The 23,423-nt window shown below is 32.3% G+C and overlaps 1 protein-coding gene across 2 annotated transcripts in view; it reads right to left on the bottom strand.

Moving 5' to 3' along the window:
* The window catches only part of Acvr2a (activin A receptor type 2A), a 74,933-nt gene that overhangs the window by 24,612 nt on the left and 26,898 nt on the right, over positions 1-23,423 (bottom strand). The window contains exons 1-4 of one of the 2 annotated variants that reach the window (XM_026388538.2): positions 22,597-22,736; positions 6,321-6,528; positions 3,677-3,786; positions 3,339-3,493 (exon numbers count right to left, since the gene is read on the bottom strand). In XM_026388538.2, the coding sequence (XP_026244323.1) occupies positions 3,339-3,493; positions 3,677-3,786; positions 6,321-6,528; positions 22,597-22,654 (531 nt within the window). In that variant the 5' untranslated portion in view covers positions 22,655-22,736. Of the gene's footprint in view, positions 1-3,338; positions 3,494-3,676; positions 3,787-6,320; positions 6,529-22,596; positions 22,737-23,423 lie in introns of those variants that run through there. The other variant, XM_026388548.2, reaches the window with a different exon arrangement.

The raw sequence follows: 23,423 nt of genomic DNA, 5'->3' as shown, positions 1-23,423 counted from the left end.
TTTTGTATTTTATTTAGAGACAGAGTCTTGCTGAGTTGCTTTGGCCCTCACTAAATTGCTGAGGCTGGCTTTGAACTCATAATCCTCCTGCCTCAGCCTCCTGAGCCACTGGGATTATAGGCCTCTACTACCAAGCCCAATGCTAAAACAATTTTTTTATTTTATTTTTTTAATATTTTTTAATTATAGGTAGACACAATATATTTTATTTTTATTTAGTGCTAAGGATCGAACCCAGTGCCTCACACATGCGAGGCAAGCACTCTCCCTGTGAGCCACAATCCCAGGCCCTAAAACAATTTTGTAAATGGAAAACACATTTCTTTCTCTCTCTCTCTCTCTCTCTCTCTCTCTCTCTCTCCCCCCCCCTCCGGTGGGGGGGGGGTGCTTGTTTTGTCCTTCAAGATAATGTTAATGTGAGATAATGTTACTGCTTGTTTTGGTAGTTAGACAAACTATTCAATATCCAAAAGTAGAAAAATAATTTATCCTATAGAATGATTCTGAGATGGCAGGAGATGTTGAATTATGTGAAATACCAGAAGCATCTGCTTTCTAAAGACAGGCAGAACTGAATCAGCAATAGAAACAAAGCTTCAGTGTCAGAGGGTTCTTGGTTCACATTCCAACTCTAACACTTGTGAGTTTTGCTGTCTCAATTTCTCTATCTATAAAATTGTAACTTACACTACATATTTGGTCCTGTGAAGTAAGATTAAATAAGTGCTTTCCATATCTGGCTGGTCACAAGATTCACCTGGGAAACTTACTGAAAAAATAATTTCACAGACCACATTCCATATTTTCCAGGGTATCATCCAGGAAATTATATTTTCTAACAAATCCCAAATATAATCCTTATACACTAGTATTGCAATCTGGAAATTATTGAAAAACTTTTTCTTTATATGCTTTTTATATTGTAATTTATGTATTTATGTATAATATAATGGCACCCCAGAACACACATTTATATCTTATGTAAATCAAATTATCATTAATTATTTTTAAATAAAAGGTAACCCTTTTGTCACAGGATGGCTACTGAACACTCTTACAGAACTACAGTTTGAGTAAACCATACTGTTTCAGAGACAGTGAGAGGTGATGAAAGCAAAATTCCACATCAATGGCAATGCCTCTTTTCCATGGTTTATGCAGCAATAAAGCATAAAGTCAGGCTCATCTTGCATTTTTCTTCAGGTTACTATATCACTAAATTTGTATTTCTACTTTTTTTCTGCAATTCATATAAATTTATAACAGCAATGCAAGTACTAAAAAAAATGTGTACGATAACATTAGTAATTGCAACAAATATCTAAAAGGTTCAGAGACAGACATTCTTGTGATCCAGGTTCTTATGGTATCTTTCTTTTTTAGGGGGAGGGGGAGGTATTGGGCTTGAATCCCAGAGCACACAACCACTAAGCCACATCCCCAACCCTCTGTATTTTATTTAGAGACAGGGTCTCATTGAGTTGCTGAGCACCTTGCTTTTGCTGAGGCTGGCGTTGAGATCTTAATCCTCCTGCCTCAGCCTCCTGAGCTGCTGGGGTTATGGGCTTGTTCCACCATGCCCCATGCATTGTTCCTTTTTAAAAAAGGAACTATTGAATTAATCAGTATTTCTAAATAAAGTGATCTGATATATAGATTAGCAAGTCCTTTATAAAAAATATCTTAACTACAACTTTATATCTATATTGGATATAAACTAATATAGGATTACATTATCTTTTTAAAATTCTTTCTATAAGAACCTTAACAAATTTATTTAAATGTGGGTTCTAGTTTATTTATATCACATCACAAATCTATGGTAAATTCAGAAAACTACTATAATATTGAATACTCTTCTTAATTTAGGTACTAAAACAAAAGTTTAAAGTTTCTACTGACAAAGGCAAAGTGCACCCTATGGTTATCTGGAGTAAATTATATACATTAGGTACTAAAATTTTTTACTTTAAAACACTTTTTACAAATGATTTTTAATAAATCCAAATATAGCCACTACTGTTTAAAAGTTAAAATGTTTCAGTTATTTACATACATAAAACATTGTTTATGTTTTATTACATATTATTACATAAAATATTGTTTATCCAATTTATTGAACAATGTATTTTATTTTACCTTTGGGTTTACTTCTCCATATACATATCTTCCAAAGGTTATGGAGATCAATGATCTAATACTAACAGATTGCTGCAAGTACTAAGAAAGAAGTATGTTACGTAAATAAAGCTTAAAGGGAAGAAGTTGTTATGGTCATTAAATTATAGGACTTTACCATTTTCTTCTATCAAGTTTTAACCATTAATCCTACTGGTATTAGAAAAATAAAGTTAAACCAAGAGATCCGGAAGGCCATAGTAATCTGATCTTAAGAGTTAAAAGAAACTCAATAAAAACTAGAATTTAGAGAGATGTCTCAAGCAAGTATAACCAAAAGTTTTCAGCTTTCCTGGGCCTGTATAACATTAAATTACCTCCATAAAAAGTTCTTGTAAGGCACTAGACCAGTGTCAATTGTCCTACACGTTAGAGAATGAGGAAAAAGTAATGCATTTAATCTGATTACCAATCACATCTCTATTTCAAGAAATATTTAGGGTAAGATGAGTAAAAAACAAGAGCGTTAAAAAAAAAAGTTTTTAGTCTTCAACAGGTACTTTGTATGTTGGGGAAAAAAATTTTTTTGAACTACCAGTGACACATGAACACATGATGAGAAATGTTGCTCTTCTGCTCCTCCCCTCCCCCTTAAAACACTTTTTATGAAGATATGTTCCTAAATTATGATACTTCTTTTTCATACTTTCTTGGTTATCTTCCTGGGTCCATCCTAATGTTTGGACAATAGTATTGAAAAAGGCCCAGAAATTTAAGAATAGAGAAGAGGTTGGAAAAGAAAAAAAGGGTTATGATGACACTTCTTCTCTACCATTAATTAATCCTCAAGAAGAAAGTAGGGTGTACCTCCTACTTACACATATTAGAATGAAAGCAAAATTCTTGCATTCTAATTAATGAACATTTGAAAATCAAAATTAATATTTGAAAATCAAATTTTTAAAAAATGTTATTCATACACATTAATTATACAGAGAAAATAGGAATAGGAATACCCCCCATTCTACTCTACCTCAACTTTTGAGAAAAGTTTAGAACATAGCAAATTAATGTTTGTAAAATAAGCTGTAGTTCTCATGACAATAAACATTCAAAAATTAACTCAAAAAGAAAATAATTTGTTAGCTTAGTTTTAGCACAGTAATATTTCTTTAAAATATAAAATTTTAAATAGTACAAAGTATGGCGCAATAACTTACTTGAGTTGGAACAAGTACAGGAGGGTAGGCCATCTTGTGATGCCTGTATACCCAAAATGCACATATGACAATCCCCGCAATTAACATAAGTGGCACCAAGGAATAGAGCAGAATGTTGTAATAGGGTGGCTTAGGTGCAACTGGATTTGAAGTGGCTGTGGAAAGGGGAAGGAAAAAACAACTCAGATTTGGTCTATAAAATTCTACAATATTTATCATAGTGTCAAATATTTGAAAAAAATAGAATATGAAGAAATAGAAGTATCCTATCAACACAAATATTCCTTGTTTTCAGTCTACACGCTGAATAATCTTATGTATTTTCCCTATGAACTTACGCTGTGTGACTTCCATCTCCGGAAAATAAGAAAATTTTTCATTACACATATTGCCCTCACAGCAACAAAAGTAGACTTCAGGACTGTCTTTTTTTTCTATACAATCAGTCCTACAAACAGAAGAGAAATAATCAAAATCAATATTCTCAGAGATAAATAATAAATGAGTCACTTATACTCAACTTCAAGATTTTTATTAATATTTGAGAATCACATTTTTTTAAAAAAAATTTATTGGTACACATTTATTATACAGACTAATGATCATTTCCTAAAAGCCAAAAGTATCCTAGACTGCTATTACTAAATCTCATCAGGAAACAGACAAAAACAGCTGAATTTATGACATTCACATGAATTCCTTGAGACCAGTGCTTTAATACAGTTTTTAATAAATAATCTATGCCAAGCATCTTTTTTCTTTCTTTTGTTAATTATTAGAAAAGCTTGAAGAACAACATAAGTCAATGAGAAAATTCAGGCTAGCAGTGCTTTTGCTCACTGGAAATATAGCTTTCCCATTTTTATGGATATTAAAAACTAAAAACTTCATATAAATCTTCATATAATGCATGTGTATAATAAGGAATAATAATAAGTATACACACATACACATACCTATTTATACAAGCTCATATCTCATGTATAAGCATATTTCAAAATCAGAAATCCAAACTAGCTTTGGGAATTAATATTGTCATTTTTAATAGTAATAGATTTGTTTTCTGAACACAATGAGCAAGACTGGGTTAAGCATCAAGTAGTGAACAAATATACAATAACAAACATACAGGACCTAGTAACTCAAATTGCTAAGAATTAGATGGAATTAAGACGAAAAGGGGGAGGCAGTCAATGGGACCTAAGTCACTGAAAAGACGTGGATTTATCCTCTAGAACAACCCCTAATCAACTACCAAGAAATAGCTATATATATTTAAGTAAAAAAGAATCACCCTTTTAAATAAACTGAATCTTTGTGATGGCTGTAAGAAAAATAAAGTTAAATTTAACTATTAAGGGAAAAGCTCCAGAAATTTCAAGAAGATAGTTTTAACAAAATCAAATTTTAAATTATAATCTATACTAATACCTATTTAGTATAAAGTAAAAAGACAAATCTAAGTTTTAACAATGTATAAGAAGAAATGTACAAGTTTAAAAATTAATATTCAGATTCATACCTCAAGTTATAGGAGACTAACATGATTATACCTAGCTGAATTAGTTCAAGAAAATTACTTTTCGCCATCCAATTTCATTTTTCTTTATTTTCTTCCACATTTGGACACTGCTTGAATCTTTCTTCTTTTCTCTTACTTCTCTTACCATCCTTACTAAATTTTTTTCAATCAGATTTAGAGCATTAAAAAAACTCACATACTTCTCTATTAGCATTTAGTCTCCCCAAACAAAGCTAGTGTAGTAATTATCACCCTAAGAAAGCATGTATTTGCACTGAATAATGAAGCACTCCACAGACTTTCAGTGAATGGCTCACAACTCATTTCAACATTGAGTCTCACATGTTGAAATGCTGGTTTTAGGTAGAAAACAGTTTTTACTCTCCACCTCCCCCCAAGAAGAAATCTCTGATCTAAACTAATTAAAAGAAAGTTTCCCAAATCCCTCCTATTTACCTTTCATAATAGGTCATATCACTTGACTACTTTTGGTAGCAGACAGACTAATAATCAGAAATACTGCTAAAACATGTTAAGTGTAAAAAATAATAATCCTTGGAAAATTCAGACTTACAAGGATACCCTAATCACTAAAAATATACCAAAATAACTGCACTTTAATTTGTCATGAAATGTGAAACTAGTCCAATTTTCAGGGTTTATTCAATGTATGTTGTTATTAGTCACATATGACTAGCTGATCAGAGATCACAGGTAATCAACTGATGCTCCTGAAAGTAGATATCAGGGGTTCAGTATAAATGGCATCATTTACTTTCTGCTGTAATGGAAATTCTGTGGCTCAGTATCTACCCAACTTCTTAGAGAAATATCAAAGGCAGTCATGACCACTATATTTTACTTCCAGTGCTGAACAATTTATAAAAGATCTTTTAAATAAAATGTAGCTTCCTAAGAGAACTATGTTAATTCTGCTGTAATTCTGAATGTCAACTTAAAATGTCTCTTGGGGTAAAGAACAAAGGCCTATGTAGCAAGAAAAAAGTAGGGTGGGATGTAATAAGATCAATTTCTTCCAAATACATAAAGAAGAAAACTGAAAGGAAATTAAATACTACAATTAAGGTTAGGTCTCCTTGAGGATAGATTTTTCAACAGATATACTCTTATGAAGCAATTTTAAAAGTCCTTTTTCCTTAAAATTGGCATAAAAGTTCATAATTCCGACGTGGGCAATGAAATGATTTTTCCTTAAGAGGTCTCACTACTGGATAGAATATTCAAAATATATCAAGAATAAAACATCATAAAGATACCATGTTTATTACTTTAAAATACATATTTTGTCATTAGAGCATATTATAATGGTCTTCAAAATTCCATATTTAAGAAGCAAGAAAAATTCATGTGACAATCTATACACTGATCTTATTTCAAAAGGGGGAACAGGTGCAGGAAAATTACTCAACACTTTCAAAGAAAATAAAGTATGTTCTCACCTGTCATAGCAGTTGATATCATCCAGCCAACAACCTTGTTTCACTATTTCAATGGAACCAGAAATATTCTTCCAGGTAGCAAAACAATGTCTCCGTTTATCTTTGTCACCATAACAGGGTTCAACACCAGTTTGATTGGTTCTGTCTCTTTCCCAATTAGCATTAAAGAAAAGACACTCCTGAGTTTCTGATCTACCAAGTATAGCACCTATAAGATAATAAAACAACAACTTACTATAACATATTATATTATCATTATAAAAGAAGAGTTTGTCTCCCAAGATAGCAACTTCAGGTATTCCTAAAATGTCAAAATTTACTGTCTTCCCAGTATTATAATTTTAGATTTATGTTTCCAGGTTAATCCCTGGACTTTAAGTATAAAAATAACCACAATAATCTCAGACATCACAAAATTTCTCTGGACAACGCCAGTTTCATTTCATTTAAGAATACCCTTGATGAAAAGCAGCAGATAATATTAACTGTATTAATTTTCAATCATTGAATAGACTTCTTTTCAATACCTGTGACAAAATAGGAACTAGGCAAATGCAATTCTGCTGCACAGCAAAGCAAAATGGTTGCCTCAAGAAAAAGTCCTTGTATGACTGTACAATATACAAATTCATACTTGGGTATCTGGCAGATAAGTTCTTAAAGTAAACCAAGTGAAACTGTTACCTCAAGAAAAAAAATAAACAGGATGTATTGAAAATGCTAAAATTTGAGTTTTCAGGCAAAAATAAGAATTTTGAAATTTTTAAAACCTTCCCAATACTTAAAATTTTTTTCTGAAAAGATCAGTGGTGATATTATCAATATTTTTTTAGTTATACATGGACACAATATCTTTCTTTTATTTATTTTTTTGCGGTGCTGAGGATCAAACCCAGGGTCTCTCATGTGAGGCGAGCGCTCTACCGCTGAGCTACAACCCCAGCCCCCAAAGGTCTCCTTTAAAGAGTGAATAATGAAATGCACTAATCTCTAGAAGGTCTATATAGTTGAGACTCAATATTTTCTAAATGAATTATGGGTATTGTTACAAAAGCATTTATAAGTAAATCCAATGTGTAAGACAAATCAAGGGATGGAAAATTCATCAGTGATACCAAACCAACTAACTTTTAAGAAACTATGTTTAATCTTAGCTGGGAAAGCAAGTAACTAAAATACTCAAAATAATCTGTGAGGGGAGTACAAAGGTGAACTCATACTTTACTTTAAGGGTCACTATACTTATAGAACTATGTATCTAGGGGCTGAGGCTGTGTGGCTCAGTGGTAAAGTACTTGCCTAGCATGTGTGAGGCACTGGATTTGATTCTCACCACCACCTACAAATAAACAAATAAAAAAGGCCCATACATTTAAAAACAACAACAAAAAAGAACTGTATATCTAAAACTATATATTTTATTCTATCATAAACTATATTTAAATAAAGCTGATTTGAAAATAAAATTGAAAAGAAACTACCTGAATTTGGTATGGAATCAAAGAAAAGCATCCACAAATAGCTAATACATTATTAAAATATTACTCCTTTCCCTAACTATATATCTGTATGGCCAGATTTCCTTCATATACTTCATTCAAAATAAAATATCACAACAAACTTAACAAAGAGAAGAGTTCAGTTATCTTCTACTAAAACAATCATGAAAAAATATCTTGTTAATTTCTCTTTGTTTTGGAATATATTTTCATAAAGATCTGTTCTTTTACTAACAGAACAGATTTATTACTATTTTTAAACAAATTAATATTTTAAAATTTTCTGTCTTCCATTTCAAATATGATTAATATTAACAGATACAACCCACATTTTTAAAAAGTTCTTTGAGGTTTTTGAGAGCCTAAAGAAGTCCTAAGAAGAGCTGCTCTACAAATGTATTATCACAGAGATATAATTATAAGCCACTAGTATCTATGAGTAGTAATGGCACCATGGACTTTCCCCTCAAGTATGGAAAAAATAATAGCATAAACTGACAGCACACTATGCTGGTAACTGTCAACTGCAGTCTATACAAGAAGGACTGATACTACTACTTATCTGGTACACAGCCATTTTCTAAGTTATTCCTTTTCAGAAACTTGTTCAAAATATGAGCAAACTAAGTTTCCTCCTTTACCAAAAAACCCCAAAGCAATCATTTACTGCCCACACTTTATCTTAAAACAGAGATGGCAAACTTTTTCTGTAAAGGTCCAGACAGTAAGTATTTTAGGCTTTACAGGCCATATGGTCTGTCGCAACTACTCAACTCTGCTTGTGAAGCACAAGAGCATCCACAGACAGTAAATGAATGAATGTGGTTGTGTTCCAATAAAACTTTATTTATGAACACTATAAAAATTCTTCTAATTTTTGCATCTAAAAATTTTTTTTCAAAATTTTTCAATCATTTAAAAATGTAAAAATCTTTCTTTAGGCTGCATTTGACCCATAGATTGTGTGGTCTGCTACCCTGTCTTAAAACAATGTCTTAATTACAACAGTACAGCTAACTTGCCTTGTGTTTATTTTGTTAGGGATGGGTATCCTGTGAATTTTATTCATTTCATTTGTGTTAAAATACCACTGTTTAATTATCTTTAATTTATGAAAGAAGTTTCCACTGAGGCACAGTAATACCCCTTAAATTAAACAAAACTGAAGAACAAAGAACCCTGCCCTTTGCAACTCTGGTGTTAATTCCAATCAAGGAGTGGCTGCCTGGAGCACTGTACTAAAAAGGATTTTGAGGATTTTTCTGAAAGGATTTTACCATTTAGAAGGGAGGAAAGCAACACCAATGTCACATCAATTTAGACAGAGTAAATTTAGATAAAAGATAAGCTAATGGCCATTTTATTTATTTAAAAAGTATTCACACTAATTATTTTTTAAAGGTAAACAATATTTCTGAGTGATTTTCTAGATGCAGACTATCATTTCATTGATATGAAATATAGGTAGAGAGAAAATGTCTTATGGAAAAAACTATGACAATCTCTCCACTACTCCTCAAGCTTATCTGTAATCAGTTTCTATGCTATCACATAACTAAACACTAAACATAAAGAGGTACTTATAAAATAAACCAAATTATATAATAAACCAAATTATATATATTTTTATATTCTTAAGCTCACATTGTAACTTTAAAGGTGTGGTTTTAAAAAGATGGCAAAATAATTTACATGTATTAGGTTTTAATGGCAGGTCCTACTTTCTGAAACTTCATATCTCTCTCTCTCTCTCTCTCTCTCTCTCTCTCTCTCTCTCTCTCTCTCTGTGTGTGTGCTGGGGATTGAACCTAGGGTCTTGTACATGGGAGGCAAGCACTCTACCAACTGAGCTAATATCCCCAGCCCCTGAAACTTCATGTTCCTATACAAAAGTGTATTCTATCAAAAATAACTCCATATGCTTAATGTTGTCATTTTTAAAAGAAATAAACATACATGAAAGGTACGCATTCAGAGTTAGTACAGTGATTCTTAAACAATGATGTACATCAAAATTCCCTTTGTATTTTCACACATTCACATATTAAAGCGCTATTTTCTTATGTCCTGGAAATGCAGTAGATGAAAAGTACATTTGGGGGATACACACACACACACACACACACACACACACACACACACATACACACACATAGTATTCAGTTTGTGTTCTTTTTTTCTAATGTTCATTCCAAGTTAAGAACCATTGGCTTAATAGGCTTTGGCCTGTACTTGCAGACTAGTTCACAAACTGCTGCCTTGAACATGCTAGCAAATCCCTCAATTCAATTTCCAAATTATTTTCCAGATCCATAATTCACACTCCATCTTATTACAGAAAATTTAGTCAGGTGGATCCAGCATCAGATTTAATTTAGATAATATTTATATATTAAAAATACTGGTTATGCATTGAAGACTAGTACTAACTGTTGCATTCGTCCTACCATTAAAATATACATACATGTGAGCCTGTGTTTGGAGTATGGGGGCAGGGGGATCAATACACAGAATTTGATATTTGGTAGATTACTGGGCCATAAAATAACCTTGAAGAATTAATGTTCAGGGCTGGGGTAGTGGCTCAGTGGTAAAATGCTCACCTAACACGTATGAGGTACTGGGTTTGATCCTCAGCACCACATAAAACTAAAATAAAGATATTATGTCCACTTAAAACTAAAAAATAAATATTAAAAAAGAATTAATGTTCAATCTAAAATGTTTTTCCTTTGCAAAAAAAAAAAAAAGAAAGAAAAATTTCACCTGAAGCAACTGCATCTGAGAACAATTCAAGTTTTGTTTCTTAAAAACATAAAATATTAAAATACAGCTCATCAATTTTACACAATTTCTTCCAAAAAACAGAAGTAAAGGCATTTATTCATTGATGGGGCCAGTATTACCTTGATACAAAAAAAAAAAAAAAAATGCAGAAAGGAAAAAACACACCAATATCTCTTATCAGCTTAGATGAATCAGTTCTCCACATAATTTTAATAAGTGGAATCTAAAAACATATTTTTAAAAGTGAAAACTACATCACAACCTGGTTTAATCCAGGTATACAAGGTTGATTGATTCAGCGTTCAAAAATCAGTCAATGCAATCTACCAAATCAACAGGCTAAAAGAGGAAAATCCCACGGTTTTATCAATTGATACAGAAAAAGCAACACCCATTAATGATTAATAAAAAACAAAACTTAGTCCCTAGGAATAGAGAGGAACTGCCTCAGTATCATAAAAGAATATTATACTAAAAAACCTACAGATGACATCATACTTAATGGTGAAAGACCAAATGCTTAGGAAACAAAGTAGTAATAGCCACTCTTATCCCTCTTATTTAAAATGGTACTCAAAAGTTCTGGCTAATGCAATAAGGTAAGAAAAGGAAATTAAGGGGATACTGGCTGAGAAAGAAGAATAAAATTGTCTCTATTTTCAGATGATGTTACTATTTATATAGAAAATCACAAGATACCTTAAAAAATAATTTCCTAGGATAAATGAGTTCAGTCAGGTCACAGGACACAAGATCAATAAACTAAAATCAACTGCATTTCAATATGCTGACAACAAAGTGGAAATTAAAAATGCAATACCAGTTACAATTTGAAGCTATAACCTAACAAACATATCATACATAAGATCCCTATGATGAAAATTATAAAATGCTGATGAACCAAAGACCTAAACAGTTGAAGAGACATACTATGTTCATGTCATGGAACTGAGACTAATAAAGATGTCTGTTCTCCCTAAACTTACATACAGTTTTAGTGCAATTCATACCAAAATTCAGCAAATTTCTTTGCATTAAACAAGCTTCCTTTAAATTTTTTTGGAAAAGAAGACTAAAGTGGGAGAAATCACTCTCCACTTTCACAATGTTAAGATTTACAACACCCCTTAAGGCTTAACTGTAGTAAATCAAGACAAATGAAGTATAGGAAGACGAAAACACACATAGATCAGTGGAGCAGATAAGACACCAGAAATAGATCCACACAAATATGTTCAATTAATTTTTGCAAAATGGACAAAGCAATTCAATGGAGGAAGGGTAGGTTTTCAAAAACGAGTGCTGGAACAACTGGATCTGAAGCAAATACATCTTGAATGCCCTCCCCCTCACTATATAATGTTATTCTAGTAATTCCTGAAAGTCCAGCTCTTTCAGAAAGCCACCCAGGCAAAATCTCATGTATGTGACAGTTTTCAAGTTTTCTTAAGATACACATATCAAAATCCTAACTCTTTTAATCAGGACTCTTTCTTCTCCTAAAGTGCTCAATTACCGATCCAACATAAATTGTTTTATACTTATTCAATGTTTTTAATCAGCTATTTATATATGTACTTTTACATATCAGAATGCTTTGGGGGTTAGATTTTAAGCATTCTCACCACAAAATGTAAGTATGTAAGGCAATGCATATGTACATAAGCATCATTTAACTATTTCATAATGTACACATATTTCAAAACATGTTGTACATGCTAAATGTATATCATTTTGTTTATCAACTAAAATGAGTCAATAAAAAAAATATGTCCAGTTTAAGAACTGGGGAATATATGAGTTATACTGACATTTCTTTTCTTTAGACAGAAGATACAAGGTGATGATATAATACTGTCTGAAACTATAACTATGAATAAAGAGGTACGCCACTGAAGACCTACCCTAAATTTGTGCTTCCTATAAGCAACTCAAGTCTTCTAGGAAAGGTTAATGAAATTTCAAATATAATAAATTCAACTCAAAAAACAATTCTTATTTCCCTTTCACATATCATTACTCTTGCCACTTTATGGACAGACTACATGTTCAAAGAATCAACTATGGAAGACAGATCACAGTGAATGATGTTTTTTAATCCAAAATATCTTGTAATCAGGCAGCCCTCAATATGAAGGATCCCTAATTTCCCCCAAGAAGATTTTTTTTTATCTTGACTAACTTAAAATACACAAATTTTTTGTTTACTTGATACAGTTTAATGTATACTGAATTTATTAATTTAGCCTTATGTTTTAAATCACAAACACAAATTTAATAAAACAATTACATTCAAACTTTACCTGTATCTTCAACAAGTGTCTTATTACTTTCTTTTTGAGTCATCAAAAGTATCCTAAAAGGCATAATCTTCACTTCCATTTAAGTTGTTTTGAAAAGCAATACATTTTATAAGTCATATATAATACTCTCAATAAAAATATCTTTTAAGACAAAAATATTCATTCACATAATACTAAGGCAGTTAGTTTTTTAATAGTTCTATACATACATGTTGTGATTTCCATTAGTAACATGTTAAGCATCCTAATCCAAATATCTAAAACACAAAATGCTCCAAAATCTGAAACTTTTTAACAGCAACATGATGCTACACATTGACATCTCACAGTCAAAACAAGGTGCATTAAAGATACTGTTTAAAACAAACAAACAAAAACCTTCAGGATATGTATATAAGATGTATACAAAACTAAAATGAATTTTTGGGTCCCAGGGTCCCATCCCTAAAATATCTCATTATATATGAGAAAACACTCCACAATTCTGGGTCCCAAGCATTTAGAATAAGGGTTATTTATCCTTTAGTTCTGTTAAAAATAAAATAACAGAAGTTTCAAAATATAAAAAATCTTGTAAAAACTAAACTATAACACCTTATTTTAAGGAATAAATTTTTAGAGAAAACTGCTTTACACTGGATGTATGCAGATAAAAGAACTGATCATACACTTGTTCCATAAATAAAATCAACAAGATAAGGGCTAGATAAATGTAGTAGGAATTTGGAAATGATAACCTAGGATCCCCATTAGAGTTTCTAAAACAAGTACAGTCACCACCTCTGTATCATCAGTGGCTAACACCATATAGACACTCAATAAATGTGCACTAAATCAATTCACAAAGACCTAGAAGAATTAGAAAAGGCTGTATAGCCAGGTGTGATGGCACCCACCTGTAATCCCAGTGGCTTAGGAGGCTAAGACAGGAGGATTACAAGTTGAAAGTCAGCCTCAGAAACTTAATGAGGCCCTAAGCAACTTAGGGAGACACTGTCTCAAAATTTAAAAAAATAAAATAAATAGGTGTAGCTAAGTGGTTAAGCATCCCCTGAGTTCAATCACTCATAACAAAAAAAAAAAAAGAATGAAAATTAAAAGGATTTATGGAGGAAATGGGACTAGAGCATGACTACTAAATAGAGACAGAATTAAAGTAAATATAGGCAGAGAAGATGAAACTATAGTCAAGGTTGTGAACAGTGTTTGCCCTCACTGGATGGAAGCATTTCATATTCTTTAGTACTGGATATGGTACACTAAAGGAAAAAATGTCTTGAAAGACAATAAAAACATAAAATTGCATTTGAAAGATTGATCAGAAAACAATAAGTAAACTGTGTTGGAAATGGAATGAAACTCATGAAGCCATACTAACCAATCAATAAAAAACAATGGTCTATAATATGCATGTCATAGGTATCATTAAAGGATTAGCAAATTAGAGTACAGAGATCAAGTTTTTGCTTACCACAGTCCCATATTTAGTCTCCCTGAGCATATAAAAGTAATATATAAAAATGAAAAGGCTTATTAAGTTGGATGGCTGCATTTCTTTTTTTCCCTATATTTTTATTAATGCATAATTATATAATGGTGAGATTCATTATTATATATTTATACATGAACATAACAATACACTTTGGTCAATATCATTCCCCAGTATTTCTCCTTTCCTTTCTTTTCTCACAACTCCTAGTCCCTTTCCTTTACTAGGTAGCTATATTTCTAAATGTTTATCCAACTTCCAATAAAACAAAGCTTGCTTCCAAACATGTTTATCCTATGTTTCCCTGTTGCTAACTCTTTTCCTGATATTTACACTGTCATAAAAGATATATATTGCCCAGGATAAGTTAGATATCTTCAAAGAAAAAGCACAAAATACTTTTTGCCTATAGCTGCAAAACATGGGATATATTTATAAATGCTGAAGTCTTAAGATTAAAATAGTTCTATGTAGTCTTCTGGCATTCATTCAAAAGATGCTTTATACCAAAACAGGAATAAGTAAAAACAAGTTTTACTAAGATTTTACAAAAGATATTTCTGATATTAGATATTCATTTGCGGGCAAGGAAAGGGAATCATGAGGACTGTAGCTGGAGGCCAATAATCCCATCAGATTAATAGGCTATTTTTTAAAAAAATGTACAAAAGCCAAAACTGAGCATAAATTTAGGAGGGGGAAAGATGAAAGGTAGATTCTTAAAATCACAACAGAGCTCCTAGTAGACAGATAAAGTACCCAAACACATAATATTTCTATTATTTATGCTTTCTATGAAAGTAATGTGAAACATAACCCTTGAAGAATCAATCAGCAGTGTCAAGAGCGAGAAAAGTGGGGGGCGGGGGACACAGCATGACAGCCACCATAAACACTCTCATCAAAGCAATATCTGGAAGTTTAAAGGAGAGCTTGAATAATAATAATAATATTTGTTAAAAGTAGCTTTTAATAGCAACACAGTAGTTATTTTAAAGTAAAAAGACGTAAGCTGATAACTCACTACGACACTAAATAACAGATGGATACGAATCACTTAGCTAAGCTTATTTTTTTTAATCACCAGCTTTTTTCATATGTATAACTGTGTTGCTTCAACTTACAAAGAATAGAATTTCTAGTATCAAAAAAGAAAAAAGAAAACTAAAATTCTTGTTTATTACATTTGTGCTACATAATTTCTTTCCTATTGAAGACTCATTAATTTGTTTCTGTATGATTACAAATACATTTTAGGTCTTTTGGTGCCTTTTCTTTCTATGTTAACACACAGCTTAGAGGTATCACCTTCCCTATTTGGCTGCTCTGGGCTGTTTTTAAACTTTACAAAAACTTAACACTATCCAAAACTTGCCCTAAAGTCTAATTTGTCCACAAAGACACAGAAAGGTTTGAAATATGATGAAGGAAATATTAACTAGCTCAAATTTTCTAAAAAATTATTAAGTTAAAAATAAAGTAAATTCAAGTTAAATATATAAATCATAAACAACAGAATTAGAAAATCTAAACCAGGATTTTTAAAGGAAGTGAGTGTCACTGAAGTAAGAAAGTTATTACTGCAAGTCATCATTATCTCTGCCTGAGCTATAAGCAATACTCTTTTTACCTGATTTCCTAGCTTCTACTTTGTCCTATATCAGTTCTTCATGCATAAACCAGACAATTCCTTTATTAAGGTTAAAACAAAAAATATCAAGCCATTCCCCCAACTTAGAGCCATTCATTTAATGGCTGCCTGCCACACTTGCCTTAAGATAAAAAATCTTTAGCAAATATAAGAACTTTAAAAGTCTGGCTCCTCTTGAGCCTCAATTCCTACCAGACAAATGAACTTCTTTAAATATCAAACTCTCAGGTGATACATTCTACCACTCTTCCATCATCCTCAAATCTCCTCCCCCTCCTTGTGTTTCAAATCCAAAATTATTTGTTTATTTATTTTTATTGGTTCTTTTTAGTTATACATGACAGTAGAATCCCTTTTAATGGGTGAGATAATGGAAGGAAGTAAAAACATTGAGAAAGTGCTTGAAAAAGTTTGCTACAATTTGAATGTTTATCACTCTAAAACTTCTGTCTGAATTTACAATTGCCAATAAAAGGTACTGGGAGGTGGGGTCTAATGGGAGGTGTTTAGACCATGGTTTTAATGCTGTTACAAAAACAGCTTTTAGAAGTATGTGCTTCCTCTTGCCCTGGTACCATGTAAGGATACAGTAAGAAGGCCTACACCAGATGTTGGGACCTTGAGCTTGAACTTCCCAGCCTCCAGAACTATAAAGCAATACATCACATCATTTACAAATGACTCTGTCTCATGTATTCTATTATAGCAGCACAAAAGAAACCAAGTCAAATTTGAAAAAAGTTCACCAAAAAAATGCAAAACATCATCTCTAATTCAGTTTCTTAAACTACTAAAAACACAATTTAATTGCATTTTAAGTTTTCAAAATACATAAGTTATCATCTTCTCCTCCCGTGAAACTACTTACATCTTTAAAACACTTAAAATCAGTTAAATTTCTGATAGTTGTATAATATTACCTCTCCCTTAAAAAAAGAAAGCTAACTAACTTGCTATTTAATTTATAAGAGACAAGGGAAAGCCTTTAAATCTAAATCTTTCTCTTAAAGAAAAACAAGAGAGAGAAAGAAAGCGAGACTATTCCTTTGGTCAGAATAACATGAACATGCACCCTTTCACAGAAAATCTGGAGAAAATCAACCAGAAACTTCAGATTTACATTCTACATCAAATAAATACCTGAATCTAGTTCACAGTTCTGAATTCCTGCTTAATAAAAAAGTAAAAAAATATTAATAAAAGTAATATCTGCCCATTTTAAAGACCTTTCAATAATTACTAAAGTTGTTTTAGATTACTATCTTCTCTAGATATCATAAACAAAAAGTAGCAAGGACAAAATGAACACAACTTTTTACTTAATATTACAAACTACAATTAACCTATGACAATGGTATTAAAGTAAACTGAAGAATGGCAAATAAAGTTAAACCATTCACTTTTAAACCCACAGTGAATAAAAACCCAATACAGCCTTGTCTATATTCCTTGTGAATTTACATGTCACCTTTGCCCAGAGGTCTTGCTAATCTCTCCTATATTGTTTCAATTTTAGTACTTGTGCCTTATGTTTTAAATAAATGTCCTGAAAAGAATTCTGTAACTTTTGTTAGCCTACCTTGAATGCCATTCCACCATTTCTTCTACATAGAAATGTTTATATCCATCATTCTCTTAAAAAGAAACTTTAATAATTATTGGGGCTGTTCTCAATCTTTATTTGGAAACATTTAAACAAAGCAAAAAAAGTCATATTTCTAGACCACTGAAAGAAACTAAAATAAGACTCAAAGAAGTTCAAGTGATAATGTACTTTATTCGAAGTCAAAAACTACTTTGGAATGCTAGAAACTAAGTAAGGCCATGGCTGGCCAATTTTTTTAGTTCGGGTCTGCCCTCAGAATGGAAGCCTGAGATAAAGATATATATTAGAGAAAACAAAATAATTTTGAAACACAGACAGCAGCTTTAAATAATAATACTCTTTTATTTTTTTTTTTTTCGTACTCAAGGATGCATGTGTGTGCTGAGGAGATGGGAAAGGGACAGGAGCAAAAGACAGAAGCCGACAAAAATGAAGTTGAAAGAACAACTGTATCCATCAGAATTGTTCTCAGTTAAGCAGCTGGCTAGAGGATGCGTCAAGGGTCAACAATTCTAATCCACAGTCTTTACTAAATCTGAAAACCAATTCCTGGTGGAATTCACACACCCTCTTCCCATTTATCACTTACATCCATCCACCTGCTCCAGTTTCCAGTGAAGAACACTTTTACTTTTTAAAGACAAATTAAGAAGAGGGAACAACTGCAATAAAAGCCCACAGGAACTTACATACCTGCAGGCATTTAAAACCTTGTAAGTCTGATAAAGACAAGGACAGTGATAGGCTAATGAGAATTATATACTTAAATGCCAGTCTAAGAGCTCAGTCTTTAATATTATAATTTTTTAAACACACATAAGAAATTTATGGTATATACCTACCTGAGGAAAGGAAGAACAGTGAAATAAACAAATAAAATGAGTTTTATCAAACCAATTTCTTATCAGGTATGACCTACAGATAGTGGGTTTGTCCCTTCATTTGACATCTCTATAAATATCATCTTGAGTTCCCGTGGAAAATACACATGAACACACATGGCATTGTGATGTCCAACATTTAAATGTTCAAGCTAAAATTATATTATCTCCAACTTACATTAAAGTCAGTACCTATAATCTGTGTCTCTGGAGGCATCAAGAAACAAGAGCAATGTTTCTCAATGTGTGGGCCCTGCACAACCTTCATAAAAATATTCAGCCAAAAAGTTGAATTCTGAGCTCATTCCAGATCCACAAATCCAATTCTCTAATATAATGCTGTTTAGCTGAGGCTCTACATATTTAATAAGTTACTTTTTTCATATCCAGAGAGAAATAAAAAGGGCTTCTATTAACTATGTATAGGAATTAAATAAGAAAATTTATAAGTATGAAACACTGTAACTAATGCTCAATAATAGTCTGTACTCTCTGAAAATGGAGAAAATAGAGGATATTTTATCTCCAAAAAGTACAGTCATGATGGAGTGGCTTTTTGTTCTGTGTTGGTGTTTTTGTTTATTTGTTGAGGGCAGAAGAGGTTAATTGATAGAGAAGGGTTATTAAACATAGACTATAAATAATCCTAAATCTGGATAACCTCCTTTAAACAATTAAGAGTCACAAAGAGCCGGGCTCAGTGTCAAATGCCTGTAATCCCAGTGGCTCCAGAGGCTGAAGCAGGAGGATCATGAGTTCAAATCCAGACTCAGCAATGTAGAGAGGCCCTAAGCAATTCAGTAAGACCCTGTCTCTAATAAAAATATAAAACAGGGTTAGGAGATTGCTTGGTGGTTAAGCACCCCTGGGTTCAATCCCTGGTACCAAAAAAAAAAAAAAAAAAAAAAAAACTCAGAACCCCATGAAGATACCAAAATCCAGAGATTCTCAACTCCCTTATTTAAAGTGATATAGTATTTTCATATAACCAACACATATTCTCCTGCATACTTTAAATCACCTCTAGGTTACTTAACATACCTAATACAATGCAAATGCCATTTAAATAGTCGTTACACTGGACTGTTTAGGAAATGACAAAGGGAAAAAGTCTGCAAATGTTTAGTACAGAAGCAATTAAAAAAACAAAAACATACATTTCAATCTGTGTTTGGTTAAATCCACAGAGGCAAAACCCATGGATAGAGAGGAAGACTGTATTCATCTAATTTGAATATCTATAATTCTACTTAGCTTCTATGCAACTAATAAAACCAAAAAAAAAAAATTAAAAAGGGGATAGGGATATTTAAAAACACATAATTTTGTGGACTGCAATCATGTACCAAAAGCTATTTAATAAGAACTAAGATTCACCAAAACTCAACTAGTACAGAAACCATTATTAATAAGTCACTACCACTTAGATTTTAATCTACAGAAGTCTAAAATTTAAATATCTTTTCACTTAATCCTATTTTTACAAACTTAAAAATCTTAGTTGATCCTTACAACAATCCTACAGTGTTAACAGAAATAGATACCATCATTCCTACACAACTCCTAATCCAATAATAATATGAGTAGATGCTTGCTTGAACCAAACCAGATCTTAAGAGCCATCCTTTCCAGTGGTTCTCCAAATGCATATGATGTACAACAGCTACAGTTGAGTGTGAAATAAAACATTCTTGGCTCTACCATTAGATTGATTCAGTAGGTCAAACATGTAGCCTAAGAATATGCATTTTTATCTACTACTCAAAAGTAATTCTAATAATGAAAGGTCCTCAAATCACAGTTTGAAAAACAATCCCAACTCCGTCCTAGAGAGATAAGGTGATTAGGTCCACATACTCAATCCCAGACTTCTCATTTTTATTATCAACACAACTCACAAAATGAGATTTAGAAAGTACTTTCTTCATATAATTTATGTGTAAAACAATGTTCATCAATTACTGATCAAGAGGTTTCACCAAATCTTGAAAAGTGTTCCCCCCTTAAATAAAGTGTTTATTACTCCATTCAACAGAGAAAAAATTGCAAGAGAAACACTCAAGTACAATGGTATTTCCTGAGTAACAATGACATGGTTTCCTTGGATATTGTTGAGATACTCAATGATCATACCAATATACTGGAGGACAAAGGTTTCTTGTAGGAAAAATATATAATGTGATCTGAAAGGTGCTACAGAAAATGTCAGAAAATCAGAGGAAATTATGAAACAAAACGATTATCCTAACTACTCAAACAGATTTTTTTTCCCTGTAGATGGGGGCCTTCCTCTTCTTAAAAACTGCTTTAAGGGGAGAGACAGTGTGAACATACATTCCAAAAATACATGATAGTCACTCTTTTCTCCCCTCTGATGTCCCCAACTAAAAATAATAACAGGAAATCTGTCATACTAGTCAAGGTCACTACAGGCAGATTCTGTATAATTCATACAATTTAATCCATACAATTCTATGAAGTAGATATTATTTCTGCCCATTTTTTGGATGAAGAAATTGAGGCTTGGGTGGTTGTAACTTGCCAATGAAAACAAAGTTAAGTGGTCCAGTCAGGTCTTAACTACATTTATATTCTATGGCCAATGACTCTACACAAGGCCCTCTTAGTCACTGCCTGAGCAATAAATTTTGATACCATATTCTGCATGAGCTTTCATTTGCTCTTAGGTCACCAAGAACTTTGTCCGGTTTTTACTCCATAAAAATCAATCATTTACCTCAGACTCTTCCTCTCTACTGTATTAGTGTAAATCATCCTCTCTGCCTCCTTGCTACCCACATTATGCCTCTGCAATGAATTTTATCTGCTGATCTCAATAGTTTCTCTGGGGTGTCATTATGAATGACTACCTTTCTCCTTCAAACTTTGTAATGACGACACAGCCTAGGATAAAAAGCCCTTAGTAGGAAAAGATGTTTTTCTTAAAATGATAAACAGTTACTCTGGTCATCTTAAAATAAACTGGTAATTGTCAAGTTCTGCCATTTTCTATTTTCCTGAAACCTTTTGAATTTCTACTATTCTTAACTTCCAGACAATTTCATCATCATCTACCAAAACTCTGTTTCATACGAATTTTTGATTCTCTCCCAAAACAATATGCATACAAAACAATTTCATACAAAATTCCCTTCATGAGGTAGGTCCTAAGAGTTTCATGTGTGTTCATCTTTGGCCTTCATCAATTTTCTAATTACCATAGTTTTACCTCACCGCATGCTCTAGACTTGAGCAATCTAATACAATGACCACTAGCCATATGGAGTTATCACACATTAGAAATGTGCCTAATCTGGACTGAAATGTGTTTAAATGTAAAATACATGCTGGATTTCAAAGACTTGGTACAAAAAAATTCTCATTAATAATTTTCATACTGATTACAGGTTCAAATATTTTAATGTAGCTACTAGAAATCTAAAATTTCCTTTTGTGGCTCACACTTGTAGCTTGCACTATATTTTTTGTGCAGTACTTTTCTAGACACTCCATCATTGCAAGCTTGGCAGTCCATCAATATAATACATTTAGCAATATAAGGCCTTCTTAGAATATACCCACTCTTATATGTTCAATCATCTCCTCAAAATTATATTAGTTCATCTGATAAAAAAACAATGTTTCATCACAAATAATATATGTGTGCATTTGAAGGAACACATCTGGAAATGAAGCTACTATGAATGTCTCCAAAGTGAGAAACTACAAGTTAGGTGTCAAATGGGCTATTCCAAAGCACATAAACCACTCTGCCTTCTCTACAAATAGTCCTGTACCTGGAAATTATTCTGTGCAATTTTTATTATTGCTTTTTCTCCTATGTACTTAAAAAGGTTCCTCCAAGAAGGTAAGGCAATGGTTATTTCTAACAAAGGAAAATCCTAAGAACTATTAAAAGGTAAGTATCACTTCTATTACTAAAATGTTTATATATAAAACCAAATATATCTAAGATGCTGGGAGTTAGAAGACATGTTAGTAATGGGGGAAATCATCATAATTTTCAGAAAGAATGCATTTAACAGCAGCTGCCACAAACCTTGCTCTACTAGATGACCTAGGGACAGTGGGTGACCCCAGACTCCTACCATGGTCATCCAGTAGCATTCCTGTCAAAGGAAGAGGTCTAATCAATAGTTCTTCAATTGTATGAGCCAAAATTGCAATGTTTCTGAATTTGTAGAAGTGGCAGTTTTACCAAATCATCAGATGAAAAATCATGGCAGTCTGTTGTTGTCAGACTGAAAAAGAAGCAAGAGAGAAAGGTGTCTGTTCAGAAATAACTCTGATAATATAAAGTATAATACAATGTAAGCTACCAAGGTTTTAAATCAACTGCATAACATGCTAAATACTCATGAAATCAACTTTCTATTAGGACCTAAGAAACTTTTATCATAAAGGCATGTTTTACTTCTAATGAGACTTTACTCCTGTATGTTTTTCTTAGGACACAATATCATCTTTATTTTATTTATTTATTTTTATGTGGTGCTGAGGATCAAACCCAGGGCCTCGCACATGCTAGGCAAGCGCTCTACCACTGAGCCACAACCCCAGTCACTCCTGTTTGTTTAATATGGAAAAAATAATGTATTATTTGTTTTGATGGATACAAAACTAGTAAGTAGAGAGCTAGTAAGAAGGCAGTTATCAGTCTTTAAAATTGTACTGTAATAGAATGCATACATAAATACCAAACCATGGACCCATGTTTTTAATGCTAATTTGTAAGAGGAAATGGAAAGTATACAAGCAGATTTGCTGCTATGCTGGGTAAAAATACCCTGTATCTGAGAGCAAACAATCTTTACAAGTAAGAATCCATAATACAGCTGAGGAGTGGTGGCACATGCCTGTAATCCC

The sequence above is a fragment of the Urocitellus parryii genome, chromosome 1, assembly GCF_045843805.1.
Source record: "Urocitellus parryii isolate mUroPar1 chromosome 1, mUroPar1.hap1, whole genome shotgun sequence".
NCBI lineage: Eukaryota > Metazoa > Chordata > Mammalia > Rodentia > Sciuridae > Urocitellus > Urocitellus parryii.
This window is presented reverse-complemented; position numbering and strand designations above follow the sequence as displayed.